The following is a 23,041-nucleotide window of genomic DNA, read 5'->3' as shown; positions in this document are numbered from 1 at the left end:
TTTATCTTTCAAAAGCGGCTACGTGACAATTTAGAACTTTACAAATGTCATTCTGAGTCTTATATTTCCAATAATCACAACTAAGTATAGGGATGTGGGCGGGGATAGGGGGTAGATAAAAATGGGGATTTTCTGAGCTCTGGAGCCTCAGTTGCAGGACAATACAGGATTAACTCAAACATGCAGGAATCAATCAAACTGCAACTTTGAGTAAAACCATGATGAGGAAACACTGTTACAACGAGGTTAAAAACGTATTACGGTTGATTTTGTGCAATATGATAAGTGTTTAATAACTAACAAACAGTATTGATATGTATATGTTCTCTTCTTCTTAGTGCACAACTGCATCCATCACAAATACAGAGCAATTCCACGTTCCAGTTCTTTCAAATGACTAACTACGAGGCCTCCTAAATTCCCACCATGGCTTTCGAAGCGTTTACATTCTCCTGTGTGTATGAGAAGACCTTTGACCCAAGAGAAAAGGACAAATTCAATATTCAGTGCCTGGAAAGCTTCCACACGAACATCTACATCGGAACCAAGCAAGGAACCGTCCACCATCTTCTCCTCCTCCCCACAAACGTCCATCCAAACTCCCACGCCAACCGCACCGAGGAACGCCGGGCGAAGAAACTCTCCAACTCCACCGTCAACCAAATCCGCCTCGTGCCGATCTACAGCCATCTACTTGTCCTTAGCAACTGCACCGTCGCCGCGCTCAACATGTTCTCCCTGGAGACCAACCCCAGCTTCAAGAAGATCCAGAACGTTTCGCAATTCGACGTGCTACAGCGAGACGACGAAGTGCGAATGGTCACGTGTTCGGGCCAAAAGAAGGCGGTGCGAGTGCTTTCCGTCGGACCGGATCGCTGGGATGTGTTGAGGGTAAGCGCTGGGGTCGCCATGGCAACGTTTTGTAATTAGTGGGAGACGGGATGTCACGATTTAGCAATGTCGTGTGATTGTAGCATGTCACATTAACAGAGAAGTCCTTAAAGGGGCGGGACGTACCTTTTCTGGTGGAATTAAGGATTTTTATTCCCTTTGTCTAATAGATGTGACCAGCTTTACAGAATCCAACTTTCTGAACGTGTTGGTATTAGGACAGAAACAGATTTATTTATTTTTAAACATTTACAATTAGAGGAGGAAGATGTATTGGAAAAATGGATAATAAGGATCGACAGATTTTTTCCCCCAAGGCCGATACCGATTGTTTTGAACAAAACCAATGACGTTATTATTTTAGAGCCAATTTGAATCACTTCCCCCAAATTATGCAATTCCAATTCACTACAAACATTATGAAAATATTATCAATATTGGCAAAAGTCCAAAATATTAAATATAGATAGAATCCGAAACTAAATGGAAAAAAACGGGGCTAAACCAGACTCAAACACTCAAACACCTACATTAAACCTGGACATAACTACGTGTGAAGTGTGAACGCACAATTATTATTATTAAGTTAAGTACTTAAGTTGGGGAGAGATATATCAAAAAAGTATAATATTGCAATTGTTGTTTAGGAGATATGCAAAATGTAATATATCGAGTATATTGTCTATAATTAAATTGTACCTCAAAAATGACCGCAAAAAGATAAAAATGTCTCATGTAATCTTGTAAAGAAGCTTATAAAGTGGTTCATTCGATGGTCTTTCCACATTTTGTACGCGACTTGAACCTAAATACGGCGATATTTGATGTCAATATCGCCCAGGTCGACCTTTGCAGTTCTTGTAAGTACCGTATTTCCCGGACAATAAGTCACACCAGCTAAACAATACATAATAGAGAAGAAAAAAAACATACATAAGTTGCACTGGACTATGAAATGCGGTTGCAAGTGTGAAAATAACAAATACTATCACATATAATTCGCTCCGGAGTATAAGTATATAAGTATAAATATAAGTATAAGTCGGACCCCGGCCAAAACTATGAAAAAAGGTGTGACTTATAGTCCGGAAAATACTGTATAACAATGCCACATCTCTGTTTGAAGGAGATGTTCCTGGTCCAGGAGCCGGTGGTGCTGGCGCTGGACGGGGCCAGTGTGTGTGTGGGCACCAGTGAGCAGTACCTCCTGTGGGACGTGGACACGGGCCACAGGGAGGACCTGTTCCAGCACGGCCACAGCAGGCAGCAGGTCCTGGTCAGCGCCGTGGGAGGAAGGGAGTTCCTGCTCAACGGGCCTGGAGGTCTAGGTAAGAACACAACACAAGTAAACAAGTCAAATATAACTTTTCTACAATGATCTGAATCTATAGAGAGAATAAAATGTGTTCAAAGGGGAAAATCGTTATAAAATCGGGTAAGGATATTGGGATATTTACTTTCTCTGTTTTTCTCTGTTGGATATTGTCAAATCAAATCAATTTATTTTTGTAAGGCCCAAAATCACAACAACAGTCGCATCTGAGGGCCGAAGATTGTATGTCATTCTGAAATTAATGTTTTGTCATGGAATCAGACATGCACCGATGCTATTCCGTAACACATAGAGAACACAATTCAACTTAGAATATGAAACGACACAGAAATATCAGACATTTGTATGGCAAGCTTGGGAGAAAACGCGGGGACTGATCACGCAGGCTGTTGTAAGCAGCCTGCGTGACCCTCCTGCGTCTCACCCCGTTTTTTCCCATGCTGCTTGGTTTTATTAGATATTCTGGAATAGGCGGGTCACATTTCTCATTGGTCAGCTTCACATCAAGGCACTTGGTATTTTTCCGTAGAGATCAAGCCTTGGGTAAACATTACCCAAACTCCTCTGGGCTGTCACCCCCCCTCGGGTAAACATCCTTTGGCCCATCTTTACGACCCCTTCACAAATGCAGTTTGTCACACACCCGTTCTTCTCTTAGACTAATGATGCAGATAAAATATCACTATTATGCAGATAAAATACATCACAGAAATATAATCATATATTCACATTTTATCACATGTTTAAATTCCTAGACTAGAGCATTAAAGGAGACATGTTGAGCAATAAAACAACAAAAAACAAAGGATTTTAAAATGTAGTTTCCTCATCATTCATTTATTCACAGTTGTATTCTGATAGATTGCTGCATGTTTGAGTTAAGCCTGTATTGTCCTGAAACTGAAGCTTTAGTGCTCTGAAAATTCCTGTTTTCACCTACCTCCTATCCCCGCCCACATCCCTGTATTTAGTTGTGATTATTTGAAAAAGAAGAGTGACACATGTAGAGTTCTAAAATGTCCTGTCGCCAGCTTTCAAAGATAAAATATTGTTAATGACAATCTGCTGCCTGTTACGGTGAAATGTGGCTATGAAGAGGCGGGGCTTATCAGTTCTGCGGTTATAAACAGGAAGTCAGTGGACCTGTTTCTGTTAGCAAACCGTTTTGGATCAATTTTGCAGTTTACAATGAACAAAATGTAGAGTGGTGATGCATGTGTGTTACAGTTCACTTCTAAGTACTTGGAAAAAATCCTAATACGTCTCCTTTAAAGGGGCACTTTGTAACTTTCTTTAGATTAGAGGTCAGGCCCCTGCTTGTCTCCATGGAGATGTTGTTACTTCACCTGGGATGCTCCGCAGTATCAAATGTAATCTTTGTGTAATTGCAGTATATGTTCACTGCAGTGGTCCCTCTACCATTATCAAGACATCCCATAATGCAACGCTGGATACAAATAATATCACAGAAGCTCATGTTGTCTTACAGTGAGCAGGCTCGCCTCTCCACAGATTTGACCTGTAACATGACCTTGTATTGTCATCAGCTTGTCTCCATGGAGATACATCTAGATGCAACAACCTGCAGGCAGCAGTGTAAATGTGTAAATGTGTGAACAATTTAAATCATTTTGTGTTTGCCTAAATGTATTATCCAGACTAGATTATGTCATTTAAATACACATGATGACTAAAATTATGTTTATGAATTATTTGACAAAATCTTGATCGTAAGCAACAAAATCTACATTTATTGTCAAAATGATTGTCATTTTTAACAGGCAAAACATTATAACTCCAACCTGATCTGCTTATTTCTGGCAAAAGTATGATTTAAACTGTTTAAACTGTATTTGTCTGTATTTGCCTGCATTTGTCTGCATTTGTCTGTATTTGTCTGCATTTGTCTGCATTTGCCTGCATTTGTCTGTATTTGTCTGCATTTGTCTGTATTTGTCTGTATTTGCCTGCATTTGTCTGCATTTGTCTGTATTTGTCTGCATTTGTCTGCATTTGCCTGCATTTGTCTGTATTTGTCTGTATTTGTCTGCATTTGTCTGCATTTGCCTGCATTTGTCTGTATTTGTCTGTATTTGTCTGTATTTATCTGTATGTGTCTGTATTTGTCTGCATTTGCCTGCATTTGTCTGCATTTGTCTGCATTTGTCTGCATTTGTCTGCATTTGTCTGTATTTGTCTGTATTTGTCTGTATTTGTCTGCATTTGTCTGCCTTTGTCTGCATTTGTCTGCATTTGTCTGTATTTGTCTGCATTTGTCTGCATTTGTCTGCATTTGCCTGCATTTGCCTGCATTTGCCTGCATTTGTCTGCATTTGTCTGCATTTGTCTGCATTTGTCTGTATTTGTCTGTATTTGCCTGCATTTGTCTGCATTTGTCTGCATTTGTCTGCATTTGTCTGTATTTGTCTGAATTTGTCTGTATTTGTCTGCATTTGTCTGCATTTGTCTGTATTTGTCTGCATTTGTCTGCATTTGTCTGCATTTGCCTGCATTTGTCTGCATTTGTCTGCATTTGTCTGCATTTGTCTGCATTTGCCTGCATTTGTCTGCATTTGTCTGCATTTGTCTGTATTTATCTGTATGTGTCTGTATTTGTCTGCATTTGTCTGCCTTTGTCTGCATTTGTCTGCATTTGTCTGTATTTGTCTGCATTTGTCTGTATTTGTCTGTATGTGTCTGTATTTGTCTGCATTTGTCTGCCTTTGTCTGCATTTGTCTGCATTTGTCTGCATTTGTCTGCATTTGTCTGTATTTGTCTGTATTTGTCTGTATTTGTCTGCATTTGTCTGCCTTTGTCTGCATTTGTCTGCATTTGTCTGTATTTGTCTGCATTTGTCTGCATTTGTCTGCATTTGCCTGCATTTGCCTGCATTTGCCTGCATTTGTCTGCATTTGTCTGCATTTGTCTGCATTTGTCTGTATTTGTCTGTATTTGCCTGCATTTGTCTGCATTTGTCTGCATTTGTCTGCATTTGTCTGCATTTGTCTGCATTTGTCTGCATTTGTCTGTATTTGTCTGCATTTGTCTGCATTTGTCTGCATTTGTCTGCATTTGTCTGCATTTGTCTGTATTTGTCTGTATTTGTCTGCATTTGTCTGCATTTGTCTGCATTTGTCTGTATTTGTCTGTATTTGTCTGCATTTGTCTGCATTTGTCTGCATTTGTCTGCATTTGTCTGTATTTGTCTGTATTTGTCTGCATTTGTCTGCATTTGTCTGCATTTGTCTGTATTTGTCTGTATTTGTCTGCATTTGTCTGCATTTGTCTGCATTTGTCTGCATTTGTCTGCATTTGTCTGTATTTGTCTGTATTTGTCTGCATTTGTCTGCATTTGTCTGCATTTGTCTGTATTTGTCTGCATTTGTCTGTATTTGTCTGTATTTGTCTGCATTTGTCTGTATTTGTCTGTATTTGTCTGCATTTGTCTGCATTTGTCTGCATTTGTCTGTATTTGTCTGTATTTGTCTGTATTTATCTGTATGTGTCTGTATTTGTCTGCATTTGTCTGCATTTGTCTGTATTTGTCTGTATTTGTCTGTACTTGGAGCATCAGCAGCACAAACGCTTCTGCATCAGATCAAATATATTTTTAGTCTTTGCCAAAGCGTCTCTGTGATCTCATCTTATGCCATAATCCAGCCCCGGGTTATTTACCAAACCCCCCCTCGCTCCCCCTGCAGGCCTGTTTGTGACGGCGTCCGGAGTGTGCCAGCGCCCGCCCCTGCACTGGCCCCCGGGGGTCCTGGCAGCCCGCGCCTTCCCGCCCTTTGCCCTCAGCCTGCAGGCCCACGAGCTGGCAGTCTACAGCCTGTTGGACCAGCAGTGCAAGCAGACTGTGAGAGTGAGCGGGGCCCTGGGACTGGCCCCTGCAGCAGGTAAAGCACACGGGACGCCACACGGGACACGGGACGCCACACGGGACGCCACACGGGACACGGGACGCCACACAGGACACGGGACGCCACACGGGACACGGGACGCCACACGGGACCTCATACGGGACTAGTCTTGACTTTATGCACAGTTGATAATCCTTCAAACTTGAACCTGATGTAGCAGTGTTTGTCCCAACATCCCCCCTTCTCTCTCTCTCTCTCTCTTCTCTTTTCACTCACTCTTCTCCTCTCTCCCCCCTCATTCTCTCTCCCCTCCCTCTCATCTCCCCACTCTATTCTCTCACTTCTCTTTGCTACCACTCCTCTCTTTTCTCTCTCTCTCTTTCCCTCCCTCCCTCACTCTTCTCCCTCCCTTCTTGCCATGCTCTTCTCTCTTCTCCCCTTTCCTTCTATTGTCTCTTTTGTCACTCTTTCTTCTTCCCTCATTCTTCTCTCTCCTCCCTCTTCTCCCTCTCTCCTCACTCTTCTCTCTCTCCTCACTCTTCTCTCTCTCCTCACTCTTCTCCCTCTCTTCCCTCTCTCCCCCTCTCCTCTCTCTTCTCCTCCCTCCCTCCCTCCTTCTCCTCCCCCCTCTCCCCCCTCTCCCTCTCCCCCCCTCCTCTCTCTTCTCCTCCCCCCTCCCTCTCCCTCCCCCTCTCCCTCCCCCTCTCCCCCTCCTCTCTCTCCTCAGATGGGGCGGTGTTGTTCACAGACAGGGCGGTGTACCTCCTGTGCTCGGTGCCATTGCAGGAGCAGGTCCTCAGGCTGATGGAGCAGGAGCGTCTGGACGAGGCCCTCCTCCTGCTGGAGTCAGAGCACAGCCAATCACTGGATCCACACGGGGTTCGTTTTAGCTCGGCTTTAATCCAGGTTAAGACAGGGACCCGTCCTCTACCCAGCTGCCCTGGGGCTGAAAGGTGTGGCATCTAATCTGCACAATGGACAATTTAGGCCACACCAAAATCTGCTTTTAAAGTAAAACATAGGGTGTTATAAAAAGTATTGCAAAAACTCAAACCAGTTCTTGTATTTATTTTACTATCAAGCAAATTCAGGCAGTGTCACCACAAATAAGTGACACAAACGTTTAATACAAGGCCTGTGACATTAGAGTGACATCACTTCCTGGTGGAGCGAACACATTTAGAGACGCTTTAATACTCTTATCTTTACGTTCCAAACGCTGTTCAAAACCTGAAATCAGTTTAGCAACTCCCCTTTTATGTTACCTTTTATATTCCTCATACCTTTGTATGAGGAATATTACTATATTGTCTAGTGGTAATTTAAATATGTTTCTTGTAAATATATGTTTATTGTTGATCCTTTAATTGGGTTTAATAAGCCGTTAACATCTGGTCGAACACGACATAAACTCTGCAAAGAACTGCAAAAACAATGAAACAGAAGACTTTTTCACAAACACAGAACTCATTTGACGGATATAAACAACAACAACAACAACAACAACAATGGACATACACAATAAGTGCACTCAGCGAGGCCTGTAGCGCCACCCGGAGGGCAGAGGGGTGAGGTGTTCATGTAGTGGGTGAGTGGAGTGTCAGGTCGGGCTGTTTTATTAAACTAATAATAACCAGATTATCATTAGTTTTGATTAATCTCAAAATTATTCTAAATCTCTTGTTAATACAATCATTTTAATACCAGCTTTAGTATTGATTAGTATTTGATTTTTGATACCTTTTACGACCCAACTAAAAGTAAAAAGGATCCACGACACAAACCTGCAATAAACTGAGGAAATAGAACATGATCATTGATCATGATCATTTCTTCATATGAATAATAAATATGATTAATATTATAGCTCTGCACAAGTAGTGATGATTCAAAAACAAGTATGGAAAGCAGTTCTGTTGTACTGACACACACAGGGCTGTTATACCTGTTATATATTCTACACATATATGGGCTATAATGAGGAGTTACACTGTATAACTCACAATAACAAACAGACAGAATATGAGAAGAGAGTTGCAAATTGCCAACATTATAACTAGTAAATGACCAGATTATTATTATATTCCCTTACCTCAAACACAAATGACTGTGAGAAGTTGTGTGTAGTTGCTATGTAATCAAAGACTATAATAAGCTGGTCCGCTGCACATTCTGCTGTATAATTACACAACCCTCTTGTATCCGGAGAAACTCACTCAGACTGTTTCTGTACAAAACACTATAATGGGCCCTTCACTCTGGAGGAATGCAGCCTGAGTTACAGGGACATGATGAAGACGCACGAGAGCCCGGCTGGCAGGGCATCCGACTGAACCCGTGAGGAGCTGGGGGAGGGAGGGACAGACGGAGGGAGGGACGGAGGGAGGGACAGACAGAGGGAGGGACGGAGGGAGGGACGGCAGATGGCGGACGAGAGTGAGTCAACGTGCAGTTCGTCATGGCTTTGTGCAGTCTTGAGGGGACGTTCTTGGTCTTGAGGGGACGTTCTTGGTCTTGAGGGGACATTCTTGGTCTTGAGGGGACGTTCTTGGTCTTGAGGGGACGTTCTTGATCTTGAGGGGGACGTTCTTGGTCTTGAGGGGGACGTTCTTGGTCTTGAGGGGACGTTCTTGGTCTTGAGGGGGACGTTCTTGGTCTTGAGGGGACGTTCTTGGTCTTGAGGGGACGTTCTTGGTCTTGAGGGGACGTTCTTGATCTTGAGGGGACGTTCTTGGTACGTTCTTGGTCTTGAGGGGACGTTCTTGGTCTTGAGGGGACGTTCTTGGTCTTGAGGGGGATGTTCTTGGTCTTGAGGGGGACGTTCTTGGTCTTGAGGGGACGTTCTTGGTCTTGAGGGGACGTTCTTGGTCTTGAGAGGACGTTCATGGTCTTGAGGGGACGTTCATGGTCTTGAGGGGACATTCTTGGTCTTGAGGGGACGTTCTTGGTCTTGAGGGGACGTTCTTGGTCTTGAGGGGACGTTCTTGGTCTTGAGAGGACGTTCAAGGTCTTGAGGGGACTTTCTTGGTCTTGAGGGGACGTTCTTGATCTTGAGGGGACGTTATTGGTCTTGAAGGGACGTTCTTGATCTTGAGAGGACGTTCTTGATCTTGAAGGGACGTTCTTGGTCTTGAGGCGACGTTCTTGGTCTTGAGGGGACGTTCTTGGTCTTGAGGGGACGTTCTTGGTCTTGAGGGGACGTTCTTGGTCTTGAGGGGACGTTCTTGGTCTTGAGGGGACGTTCTTGGTCTTGAGGGGACGTTCTTGGTCTTGAGGGGACGTCCTTGGTCTTAAGGGGATGTTCTTGGTGGACTGAAGGCAGTTTTTTTTTTTTTATTGTAAGGTTTTTTAGTGTGGATTATTAGCCTAACTGTGAACGTGAATCCTGATACCGTAATATGAAAGGGTCATTAAAGTACAATGTGTAACTTTTCTGATGGAGAGTTATTGATGTCCCACATTGAGGCATGGCAGGTATTTCTTATTCTTTTTTGCTTGAGCTGTAGGTTTCAAAAAAACACTTTCCCAGCTGCTTTCACGTGGTGTCGGCTATACCGTAAATACATCCATTACCTCCACCAGAACCCCTTTAAGGAACCCACACCTCCACCAAAACCCCTTAAAGAAACCCTCACCTCCACCAAAACCCCTTTAAGACACACTCACCTCCACCAGAACCCCTTTAAGAGACCCACACCTCCACTAGAACCCCTTTAAGGAACCCACACCTCCACCAAAACCCCTTTAAGACACCCTCACCTCCACCAAAACCCCTTTAAGACACACTCACCTCCACCAGAACCCCTTTAAGAGACCCACACCTCCACTAGAACCCCTTTAAGACACCCTCACCTCCACCAAAACCCCTTTAAGAAACCCACACCTCCACCAAAACCCCTTTAAGAGACCCACACCTCCACCAAAACCCCTTTAAGATACCCTCACCTCCACCAGAACCCCTTTAAGAGACCCACACCTCCAATAGAACCCCTTTAAGACACCCACACCTCCACTAGAACCCCTTTAAGAGACCCACACCTCCACTAGAACCCCTTTAAGACACCCACACCTCACCGAAACCCCTTTAAGACACCCACACCTCCACCAGAACCCCTTTAAGACACCCTCACCTCCATCAGGACCCCTTTAAGACACGCTCACCTCCACCAGAACCCCTCTAAGACACGCCCACCTCCACCAGAACCCCTTTAAGACACCCTCACCTCCACCAGAACCCCTTTAAGACACCCTCACCTCCACCAGAACCCCTTTAAGACACGCCCACCTCCACTAGAACCCCTTTAAGAGACTCACACCTCCACCAGAACCCCTTTAAGACACCCACACCTCCACCAGAACCCCTTTAAGACACGCCCACCTCCACTAGAACCCCTTTAAGACACGCCCACCTCCACTACAACCCCTTTAAGACACCCTCACCTCCACCAGAACCCCTTTAAGACACACCCACCTCCACTAGAACCCCTTTAAGACATGCCCACCTCCACTAGAACTCTTTTAGGACACCCTCACCTCCACCAGAACCGCTTTAAGACACCCTCACCTCCACCAGAACCCCTTTAAGACACCCTCACCTCCACCAGAACCCCTTTAAGACACGCCCACCTCCACTAGAACCCCTTTAAGACACCCTCAGCTCCACCAGAACCCCTTTAAGACACCCTCACTTCCACCAGAACCCCTTTAAGACACCCTCACCTCCACTAGAACCCCTTTAAGAGACCCACACCTCCACCAGAACCCCTTTAAGACACCCTCACCTCCACTAGAACCCCTTTAAGACACCCTCACTTCCACCAGAACCCCTTTAAGACACCCTCACCTCCACTAGAACCCCTTTAAGAGACCCTCACCTCCACTAGAACCCCTTTAAGAGACCCACACCTCCACCAGAACCCGTTTAAGACACCCTCACCTCCACCAAAACCCCTTTAAGACACTCCCACCTCCGCTAGAACCCCTTTAAGACACGCCCACCTCCACTAGAACTCCTTTAGGACACCCCCACCTCCACCAGAACCCCTTTAATACACGCCCACCTTCACTAGATCCCCTTTAAGACACCCTCACCTCCACCCGAACCCCTTTAAGACACCTCCACTAGAACCCCTTTAGGACACCTTCACCTCCACTAGAACCCCTTTAAGATACCCTCACCTCCACCAGAACCCCTTTAAGAGACCCTCACCTCCACCAGAACCCCTTTAAGACACCCCCACCTCTACTAGAACCCCTTTAGGACACCCTCACCTCCACTAGAACCCCTTTAAGAGACCCACACCTCCACCAGAACCCCTTTAAGACACCCTCACCTCCACCAGAACCCCTTTAAGACACCCTCACCTCCACTAGAACCCCTTTAAGACACCCTCACCTCCACCAGAACCCCTTTAAGATACCCTCACCTCCACCAGAACCCTTTTAAGACACCCTCACCTCCACCAGAACCCCTTTAAGACACCCCCATCTCCGCTAGAACCCCTTTAAGACACCCTCACCTCCACTAGAACCCCTTTAAGAGACCCACACCTCCACCAGAACCCCTTTAAGACACCCTCACCTCCACCAGATCCCCTTTAAGATACCCTCACCTCCACCAGAACCCCTTTAAGACACCCCCACCTCCACTAGAACCCCTTTAAGACACACCCACCTCCACTAGAACTCCTTTAAGACACCCTCACCTCCACCAGAACCCCTTTAAGACACCCTCACCTCCACCATAACCCCTTTAAGACACCCCCATCTCCGCTAGAACCCCTTTAAGACACCCTCACCTCCACTAGAACCCCTTTAAGAGACCCACACCTCCACCAGAACCCCTTTAAGACACCCTCACCTCCACCAGAACCCCTTTAAGATACCCTCACCTCCACCAGAACCCCTTTAAGACACCCCCACCTCCGCTAGAACCCCTTTAAGACACACCCACCTCCACTAGAACTCCTTTAAGACACCCTCACCTCCACCAGAACCCCTTTAAGACACCCTCACCTTCACCAGAACCCCTTTGAGACACGCCCACCTTCACTAGAACCCCTTTAAGACACCCTCACCTCCACCAGAACCCCCTTAAGACACGCCCACCTCCACTAGAACCCCTTTAAGACACCCTCACCTCCACCAAAACTCCTCTAAGACACCCTCACCTCCACCAGAGCCCCTTTAAGACACCTTCACCTCCACCAGAACCCCTTTAAGACACCCTCACTTCCACCAGAACCCCTTTAAGACACATCCACCTCCACCAGAACCCCTTTAAGATACCCTCACCTCCACCAGAACCCCTTTAAGACACCCCCACCTCCACTAGAACCCCTTTAAGACACACCCATCTCCACTAGAACTCCTTTAAGAGACCCACACCTCCACTAGAACCCCTTTAAGAGACCCACACCTCCACTAGAACCCCTTTAAGACACCCACACCTCACCGAAACCCCTTTAAGACACCCACACCTCCACCAGAACCCCTTTAAGACACCCTCACCTCCATCAGGACCCCTTTAAGACACGCTCACCTCCACCAGAACCCCTCTAAGACACGCCCACCTCCACCAGAACCCCTTTAAGAGACCCACACCTCCACTAGAACCCCTTTAAGACACGCCCACCTCCACCAGAACTCCTATTAAGGCTCTCTCTTTCTCTTTCTCTCTTTCTCTATCTCTATCTCTTTTTCTCTCCTTTTTCATTTTTTTTATTTTTTTATTTTGCACTTTTTCAATTGGCTGCCAACCACCATTAAAAGTAATACAACAGAACCTCTTTAAGACACACCCACATCCACCAGAACTCCTATAAGACACACCCACATCCACCAGAACTCCTATAAGACACACCCACATCCACCAGAACTCCTATAAGACACACCCACATCCACCAGAACTCCTATAAGACACACCCACATCCACCAGAACTCCTATAAGACACACCCACATCCACCAGAACTCCTATGTGACACACCCACATCCACCAGAACTCCTATGTGACACACCCACATCCACCAGAACTCCTATAAGACACACCCACATCCACCAGAACTCCTATGTGACACACCCACATCCACCAGAACTCCTATAAGACACACCCACATCCACCAGAACTCCTATGTGACACACCCACATCCACCAGAACTCCTATAAGACACACCCACATCCACCAGAACTCCTATGTGACACACCCACATCCACCAGAACTCCTATAAGACACACCCACATCCACCAGAACTCCTATAAGACACACCCACATCCACCAGAACTCCTATAAGACACACCCACATCCACCAGAACTCCTATGTGACACACCCACATCCACCAGAACTCCTATAAGACACACCCACATCCACCAGAACTCCTATAAGACACACCCACATCCACCAGAACTCCTTTAGAGACATGGGCACCTTCTTTTTTTTCTTTTTTTACCCGTCTCTCTCTCTCTCTCTCTCTCTCTCTCTCTCTCTCTCTCTCTCTCCTTCGCTCTCTTTCTCTCTCTCCTGGCTTTAGTTTTGTCTTAAAGGATCTAAGTGTGATCAGTGACATTCTTATTGTTGCATATGGCCCACCCCCATGTGGACCTCTCCATTTAAAAAACCCAAGCTGATCATTGACAATTAGACATAATTGAATAATCTCAGCCTCACCTAGGCACCTACTTATCTCCATGGAGACAGTTTAATGTTGTTTGAAAAATTACATATTCTAAAATGAGTGAAGTTTTCATCTTTGTTTCTGTGGAACTCAAGTGTTGATGTCTTTTTACCGTGTCTTTCAGGAGCTGCTGAGGAGCATCACGCATCGAGCTGGATTCAATCACCTTTTCCAGGAGAAGTTTACTGAAGCCACTGAGCTCTTCATGTGAGACATTTATCACCACATAAACACGCTGGAATAACCTTTGCTCACATGTATACGTACATAAATACAACATAACTGAACTATAAATGTCTTTAAAAATGAATTGGTTTCAACTTCTGAACTAAATCGATCAAATTAAACCTTGACCTTTGGACCAAAATAAATAAGACTTGTGCTTTTTAATTTAACATATTTCCACTTTTAATATTTTATTTATTACCCCAGAGTGACTTTTTGGGGTAATTCTTGTCATATTAATTTTTGGAGAAGAAATGAGCCTTAACTGGTAATACATGTTTTATAATATCCTATACTATACTTTAGCCTGCAAAACAACCAAACGTTTTGCTCTAAATAAAAAAAGCTTTTTTGCAGGTCTCATTTGTGTGAATGGCCCAGATTTTCTTTTCTAATTTATCCAAACACTTTTGAACATAACTTAAGGATGTAGGCTTTCAATTTACAATATAATAATTCATGTATATCTTTGAAAAGGTAATGGGAGGCTCAACTGCTCAATACAATGGAACTTTATTGATTTCAAAAGTGGGAGGAAATTGCTTGTATTTAAATTCCTGTAAGTATAGCACGAATATAGGCTAAATATTGCACCTGATTATTATCTATACTTTATTTTCAGTTTTTTTTCTAGTTTTTTAGCTCCCTATGAAATATAACGTTTGCTTATTCTAAAATAGATATGAGTGCTTAATTGTTCCATAATTGTTCTATAATTGTTCCATATTTTTTCCATATTTTTCCCATTCTTATTTCCTCCCATGTCTTCAGTAAAGGTGAGTTGGACCCTCGTGAGCTCCTTCACCTCCTCCCTGAACTCCACTTCACACTCCCTGGACACTTCCACCCCAAAACGGACCAGACCAAGACCCAGGGCCTCCGGGAGCTGTGGCGCCGGGACCCCGACCTGAGGCACCGCTTCCTGGGCTTCCTAACGGACTTTCTCCGGGTGACCGCGAGCAGCGCGCGGAGCTGCGGCGGAGCGGAGGTGGACTGCGCCCTCCTGTGGCTGCATGTGCAAACTGCAGACAGTGACAGTCTCCTGCAGCTCGTGGAGAGTCCAAATAACACATGCAAGCTGGAGAAATGTGAGCCCGTTCTGACGCGACACAGCAGGTACAAGTGTGTCCTCCAAATACTGACATGAGCTCAAACTAACTGAACATCTGTTTCATGTCAGATTCTTTGCGTTAAGTCTGCTCTACCAAAGCCAAGGGAAGTATCAACATGCCATACAGGTACTGACTTTCACTGCACACATAGGCCCACTGCACACATGTATTAAAATCTACTGTATTTGATTTTAGAATGATTATGTGCCTGGATGTCTCAAAACCTTCATCATTCAAACCCTTTATAACGCTTCGTCGTCAGCATTGGCCCATTTCACTGACTTACCTTGAACATACTGTCATTTCCCCAAAATAACTTGATTTTTCAAAGTGGTTGATAATCTGTGGCTAATCTTAATTTGAATTGAAATCACGTTCTGTTCCACGTTTTTTGTCCAGATGCAAAAGGACATATGAGTGCTCATATACTGAACAATGACCTCAAAATGTGAATTCCTTATGTTGATGAAGTTATCACTGAAGTTATCACTTTATTTAACCAGGTTAAAAAACAACATTGTGATCCAAATATTTTTCAAAGATGACCTGCTGATATTTAGCAGTGGTTCTCAAAGTGGGGGTCACAAGCAAGTGCTGGGGATTTCAAGATATAAACATTAAGACACTTCATTTGATATCTATTTTTGTCAGCTTTAGTGAAAATGGGGTAGATAACACAATAAACTACTGAAACAAATACAAGTAAACATAATTTTAAATGGTTTAAAACTTTAAATTATTACAGAAATCTATTTAATTTTGCTTTGGGGGTCCACTGTTAATTTGGGGGTTCCGGCCTGAAAACTGATAAGGAACCACTCACCCGTTCACATGATGTAGGATTAAATAAGTTACTTAAACACAGGCTTGTTAAGACATATTGTTCATAGGTTCTTGAGCTATAACATAAGTAGATTATCATGTATTTAGTTCATCGTAAACAGCAATATTCCTCTCAAACAGCTTCATCATAGAAACAGGTCCATTAACTCAGAACTCTACATGTGTCACTCGGGTTGAACACAAGGTTAAACGCTCATTAAAGTTCATTATGTCCCCTTTATATCTTTCCCGATGTCTCTTGCCCTTTCAGAGCTGGGTGGACTTGGCGGACGGGCTGCTCACAGACCCGTCCTGTCCTCTGACCCGCTCCGATGTCCTGGAGCTCGCAGTGTCCACTCTGAGTCAGCTGGAGGACACGAACACTGTGTGGGAGTTTGCCCCCTGGACTCTGCGGAACAACCAGGAGGTACAAGCACTCACATGTGCTTCTTTACCGCATAAAGTGCACACAATATTGATTATTTATACAGCGTCGTAGGCATGAAAAATTCAATACAATATTTCTTGAAGTATGCATCTGTTTCTGGATATGTTCTAAATAAGGCGAGACGCTGCAGGAGAATAGGCACATTTGAAACTTCTCCTAGAAATTAAGCATTTTATGTGTACAAATCAAAAGATTGCACCTATTTGGGACATTTAAGTGTGAAAAATGGACAGAGCCAGTTTGTGGTTCATTTTGTTGACATATATAACAAATATTACAGTGTTTTTTTTGATAGATTATTTACTTATTATTGAGTACTTCTTTAAGGGGTGATCTTTATGTCCTTTTAGGATAAAAAATAAAAAAGAAAAAAGAAAACAGTCTTTGAAGTTACAATGTTCTATGTAAATGTCAGTGAATTAAATGAAATAATAATTAATAGCTAAAAATACACGTGCAGTTTGGACAATTTTATTGTTGACCAAAAAACAACAGAAAAAGAACTTCCCAGGCATGCTAACAATAATAATACAAAAACAAATGTATTAGAATTACATCTGTTAAAAGTAAATGGTATAATCTGTTGTGTCATGTACTTTTTTCTTTCCTTTGTTATTTTGTAGATGTAGTACTAGTAGTAGTCGTCGTAGTAGTAGTAGTAGTCATAGTAGTAGTGCAACAAGGAAATGGAGTATTTAATCCTCTGCCCAGGCTGACCAGCAGAGGGCAGAGTTGCTTTAGACATCTTGATATAAGCGTTTCTACCCCACAAAGTGCTGTCTCCCTTCTTTGCAGACGGGTGTGCACATCTTTACAAAGCGACCAGACCAAGTCCAGATCCCTCCAGAGCAAGTCCTGGCTCTCCTGGAGACGTACCCCCAAGCCCAGATCAAGTACCTGGAGTTTTTAGTGCATGACATGCACAGTAAGGTAAGTAAAACTGGTACAACTAAACTAAAAGCTCAACACAGTGCTGGAATGTCTCTATCCAGAAGCAAAATTCCCATTCATTTTGACCGTACATCCAGCTTATATGACTTGGGCTCACCTTCCACACAACGTCAGACCGGACACACACACGTCAGGACAACAGTCAGCCGCGTCGCACAGTTACTACACAGATATATTACACCACCAATACCATAAGATTATTGAACAGAGGGCAGAGTGTGAAGACCATGGTTCTTAGAGGTGGCTTGCCCTCTCCAGGTGGGTGGGGAGTCCTTGCCCCAAGTGGAGGAGTTCAGGTAACTCAGGGTCTTGTTCATGAGTGAGGGAAGGATGGAGTGTGAGATTGACAGGCGGATGTGGTGTTGTGGTGAAGAAGGAGCTGAGTCGAAAGACAAAGCTCTGGATTTACCGGTCAATCTACGTTCTTGCCCTCACCTATGGTCATGAGCTTCGGGTAATGACCAAAAGGACAAGATCGTGGGTACAAGCGATTGAAATGAGTTTCCTTTGCGCTCCCTTAGAGATAGGGTGAGTGAAATGTGATTGGTGGTTTGTGCTCCAGGAGGCGGGACATCACACTCTTCTGGCCCTGGCTTATGTGTCCCAGAGTCTGCAGAGCCAACAGGACTCAGGGACCAGGAGGAAACTACAAGAACTTCTCTGGGAGTCAAACTGTTATGATGCCTCAACTGTGTACGGTCAGAATACACCAGAACACAGACATCTGTACTGGTTTGAGTTTATTTGATCATATTATTCATTTCAATCTGGAAAAACTAAAACAGACTCAGCCAAGTACAGCTTGGAGTGAAATGATCTCCCGCAGATAGATTGCACCCCCTAAATCTGCAATATCTGGGTATTTGAATCACTCTTCCTCTCTCATATTGATCTTTATCTTTAAGAAATCATTAATTATGTTGGTGAGGGTGGGATCAGTTCCTCCTTCTCTGGACCCAGATCCCAGAGGCCCTTAACGCCTATTGAAGGATTAGGGCCAGTCAAAACGAGCCTATAGTTCACCTTTAACAAAAACATCAAAAAGTAAATAAGGTTTATATGAAATCCCTGTAATAACATAAACTTCACTGTCTTCTAGAGAGAGCCAAACCCACAGCTCTGCACATGGAGAAGGCCATCCTTTTGGGTCGGACTGGGGACCACAGAGGGGCCCTGAGCCTGCTGGTCCAGGACTGCCCTGAGCCCACTGCTGCAGAGGAGTACTGCTGTAGACTCACCATGGACCAGGACCTCCACCACACACAGAGTCTGATGCTGAACCTGCTGAACATCTACCTGACCAGCGAGGGGCGCTCTACTGCTGCCCTGGACCTGCTGAAGAAGTACCCCCAGGTCCTGTCAGGGCAGAAGGTTCTAGAGGTCCTGCCTGAGTCCTGGTCCGTGCAGCTGCTCTCAGGGTTCCTGCTTGGATCGGTGAGGGAGATGTTCCACCAGAGTCGCATGAAGAGCGTGGAACAAGCGCTGGAGCAGGCCCGGCTACTCAGGCACAAGGCATTCTGGGTAAGTCTAAACTGGGAGGATATTGAGACATAGACCTAGATCTACTATATTTGTTATCCATCTACTTTCACGCACATTAGCTCTGTTTCAGATTCTGCAGGAGAAAAACCCCTCAGATGTTTAGAATAGCTGAGCACACATAATTCATTTTAATTGGACCTCAAAATAACAACATAATTCATGTTTGTAGGCTGTGCAGACACGTGGTTGTTGTGTTTAGTATTAAAAGTCACTATCTGACTTCTATCTCCATTTCAAATATTCAAAAAGTTCATTAATTAAAGTGGAATTTGTAATGCTTGAAAAAAAATGTCAAATTATTATGTTTTGGCACATCATGGTCCAGCATAATATTAGATTTAAGAAATGTTTGTGTTCTGTAGTCGTTAGTATATGCTATTTTTGGCGCTAATTGCTAACGTTAGTAATGGGCACGTGGTACTGTGTCCTGACTCTGCTCTGGTGTTACTCACGTGTGGTCCAGGGTTTTTTAGTCGCCAAAACAGCTCTGTTTTTTTACAGTGTGCGATGTTTGGCTGCTAACGCTAACTCTCCCATTGGAAATGCATTGGAGCTAACGTATGGAACAGGACCAGCCTTTAGAATGCAGGTGTTCTCTTTACAAAGGGTCTGTTGCTGTACATACAAAATCCCATTGTTGACAGAAGAGTGTGCAAGGATTCTCCCTTTGCTGTTGCACTAATGAGTCACACTTGCACATTTACCACATCAAAATTGGGACTAAACCAGGACTAGAATAGGACCTAATCAAGTCCACATCAGGGCTAAGATAGGCTCAATTTAGGACCAAGGACAAAACACACCCTAAGACACAGGATTTTGAGTTCTGAAGAGGAAAGCGATCTAAAAGGATTGCTAAAAATATAAAGGATTACTCAAAACATGGTTTAAAGTGCATATGACAGGGTTTTACGATTTTCTAATTTTGACTTTATTGGGTTGCTCACATACATTATAATTTTACACCAATTGAGTGGGTATTTCTAGAGAAAACGTTGTATAATCTGTATAAAATGACAGGAAGTGACATCACACTAGGGATACTCATTCCAGTCAAAGTTTATGCATAATTAAAAATTAAAGAAACAACTTTTTTGACCCTCTAAACATCAATTTCATAAAATAAAGGTGCTCTCATATATTTTTATTTGTCAAATATAAAAGATTTTGACCTTAGATGAGTTTTCCTGGTGTGATGTCATCAATTACAAACAGGAAGTGAAATTATATACCTAAAAATGTGCTGTTCTGTCGCTATAACAGCATTTCAGTTCAATGAGTCGTCCAACCCATCATAGGCACAAAAATACAAATAAATTAAATCCCTTTAACACCTAAATAAACCCTGTGAACACGCTGGAGCTCTACATTTCTCTCTTCACAGATCCAGGCCTCGGACTCCATGTTGAGACTGGACGGGAGACAAGTATGTGATAAGTGCCATGAACCTGTGACCACGCCCGTCTTTGTCCACACGCCCCCTGGTGGTCTCCTGCACCTGGACTGTGCTAACGACTCTGCCAAAACACCTCCCACTCGTGCTGTTCCGAGAAGTCTCAAGTGACCAAGTCCTCCAACTCCCACTGGAATGTGTTTGTTTTTTTGGATGTAGTAGAATACTTGTAGTTGTTGTAATATATACGCTGGAAAAGAGCTTTTTTTGTGTTTTTTTACTGCATCGAATCACCACGACAAGATCCTGTGTTTGTGAATTTTGTTCATTGACAATGGCAATAAACCCTTTCTGATTCTGATTGTGGAATACTCTGCTAGAACCTAGTAGTACCTAGGAATACTCACTTACTTACCTCACATACTTCATTTATTTGTCCCATACTTATTCAGATGTGGCTGGTTCAATCTCCCAGCATTTTTTGTGTCCCAAATATGAATGTGATAAGGACGGTTGAAATCACCTTGAGCCAAAGATCAAACAAAAAAACAAAAGCAACAACCGCAAAATGTAGAAGAACTTAACAAGTGAATTGAATTGTATAAAGTACATGCTATTTTTAAAGATGTTCTTTGAAATAAAAATAAAGATGTACTTTGTAACCTTTGTTGTGCAATATCCCTGAAGATGTTTTTACTTTGTCATTACATGAATCTATCTCCATGGAGAAAAGCAGGTTACAAATCAGATCTGTGGAGAGAGCAGTGGTGAAAGAAGTACTCAATTTTGTTACTTAAGTAAAAGTACAAATACAAGGGCAATAAAAGAATCATATAAAAGTAGCACATGCAAAAATCTACTTAGCAGTGAAATTGAAAACCAGTTGAAAATGTTCCTTAAAAGTAAATATGTGTATTTAAGCATTAAGTGTGATTTCTATTAAGAATTGTGCTGATCTTTGGTCAGCAGCAGCAATTCTAATGTTTTATTATGCATTTTATTTGTGCTGTATATTTTTTGTTTGATCAAAGCTTGAACTTGAAACCTTAATGCAACTTGACGTCACCATGAATACGCTAATGAAAAGTTATCTGTACTTTTCAGTCCAGTTCAAAAACGTAGTGGAGCAGAAAGTACAGATACCTGCTCTTTCAAATGTAGTGAAGTAAAAGTAAAAGTCTCCTGGTTTCTCTTCTCCCAGTCAAGAGCTGGGTTGATGGACAGGAGCTGGAGAGGATTAGCCACTTTTGCTTCTTAGACACAGACCAGACACAGAAAGAACATGCAAACTCCACACAGAAATCCCCTGCACAATCTACGCATCAAATCTGGGTCCTTCTTATAATGAGGCCAGAAATATACCTACTTTACCACTGTGAGTATTGCATTACTTCACTGCCACATTATCTCTCAGTCGATATGTGATGCTATAAAAGTACATTGCATTTATAACCACATTTAGACTTTGTATCTTACGTTTAAGTGTCTAGTCTCCAACCCGACCATTTCCCCACATCACACTGTATCATTTTGACTAAGTCCTTTGAAGGATCCGCTCCGCCGTCTTCTCTTATAGACTCAGACACGTTTCCTCAATGCAAAAAACAACATTGTGTAAATAACTGGTTCCAAAATGATAAAAAGCTAGCGTTGCACTTTCTCTGGCGGCTGTCAGACCGGGGCATTTCCACAGCTGTAAAGTGAGCGGAGGAGGAGAGCTTCTGGGGACAGATCTTCCCTGACCGGCCCCAGTGTTTAACATAGAAACCATATGTGGTCAGGGAGATGACCGAAGGCAGTACAGGACGTCCAGCTCAGTTTCCTCTGGCTGTGTGTATTTGGATTTGAAGGCCTGGAAATAGAAAAGCCCATAACCTAGTCTGCATGTGACGATATTAATAAAATGGTGTAGAAATGTGTCTTTATTTAGGTTTGTGAATGATCAAATAAATGTACAGTCTGGTGGTAGAACACTGCTCAAATTCCGTACTTCTGTAGTAAAAGTAGAATTAATATAATAAAGGACACGTGCATTATTTGTATTGTTAATATTGTGGTCTTTAAATGTGTTCTTGAGCACCTCTGCTTTAGCATCCAATGTTTTAGAACTTAAATAATGTATGTTGATGTACAGAAAACACACATCAGGCTCCATCAGACGCACTCGTACTGGGATTTGATGTCATTGGCAGCTGTGGGCAATGATTTATGGACTTAAAGGAGACATATTGTAAAAAAAACAACAACGAAAAACAGATTATTAAACTATAACATAAGTAGTTCATCATTTTACACATTTTGTTCATTGTAAACTGCAATATTGATCTAAAATGGCTTAGTATTAGAAACAGGTTCATTGACTTCCTGTTCAATCATAGTGAAGATGTACTTTGGTGCTAGGCCATGGAGAGACTTGTACACAAGCAGAGCTGCTTTAAAGTCTATTCTCTGAGCCACAGGAGCCAGTGCAGAGACCTGAGAACAGGACTAATGTGATCATACTTCCTGGTTCTAGTCAGGACCCGAGCAGCAGCGTTCTGGATGAACTGCAGCTGTTTTACAACTCGTTTGGAGAGACCAGTGAGCAGGCCATTACAGTAGTCTAATCTACTGGAGACAAACGCATGGATAAGTCTCTCTAAATCTGGTTTAGACACTATATTTTTGATTTTGGCAATGTTTTTTAGATGGTAAAAAGCTGCTGATGTTATTGATTTGACGTGGCTATTAAAGTTCACGTCTGAGTCCATTATTACCCCCAGATTTCTAATTTGGTTTGTAGGTTTTAGAG

General features: G+C 43.2%; 1 protein-coding gene across 2 annotated transcripts; it reads left to right on the top strand.

Moving 5' to 3' along the window:
- Positions 1–361: 361 nt before the first annotated feature.
- On the top strand, positions 362–20,912 carry LOC140370832 (transforming growth factor-beta receptor-associated protein 1). Of its 2 annotated transcripts, XM_072458075.1 has the most exons (12): positions 368–891; positions 2,018–2,219; positions 5,927–6,121; positions 6,813–6,964; positions 13,882–13,964; positions 14,754–15,098; positions 15,163–15,220; positions 16,188–16,343; positions 17,160–17,294; positions 17,878–18,013; positions 18,415–18,836; positions 20,242–20,912. In XM_072458075.1, exons 1-12 carry the CDS (start codon positions 427–429, stop codon positions 20,419–20,421), a joined length of 2,529 nt encoding a protein of 842 aa, XP_072314176.1. In that variant the 5' UTR covers positions 368–426; the 3' UTR covers positions 20,422–20,912. The 2 variants fall into 2 exon arrangements, with proteins under 2 accessions (XP_072314177.1, XP_072314176.1); XM_072458076.1 differs by lacking the exon at positions 20,242–20,912 and having other exon boundaries at positions 362–891; positions 17,878–18,008; positions 18,415–18,779.
- Positions 20,913–23,041: the final 2,129 nt, after the last annotated feature.

The sequence above is a fragment of the Eucyclogobius newberryi genome, unplaced genomic scaffold, assembly GCF_026437365.1.
Source record: "Eucyclogobius newberryi isolate DKJ021-1_F unplaced genomic scaffold, fEucNew1.0.hap1 SCAF_21, whole genome shotgun sequence".
NCBI classification, from domain to species: Eukaryota; Metazoa; Chordata; class Actinopteri; order Gobiiformes; family Gobiidae; genus Eucyclogobius; species Eucyclogobius newberryi.
Note: the sequence above shows the minus strand (reverse complement) of the source record. Positions and strands in the feature narration are given on the sequence as shown.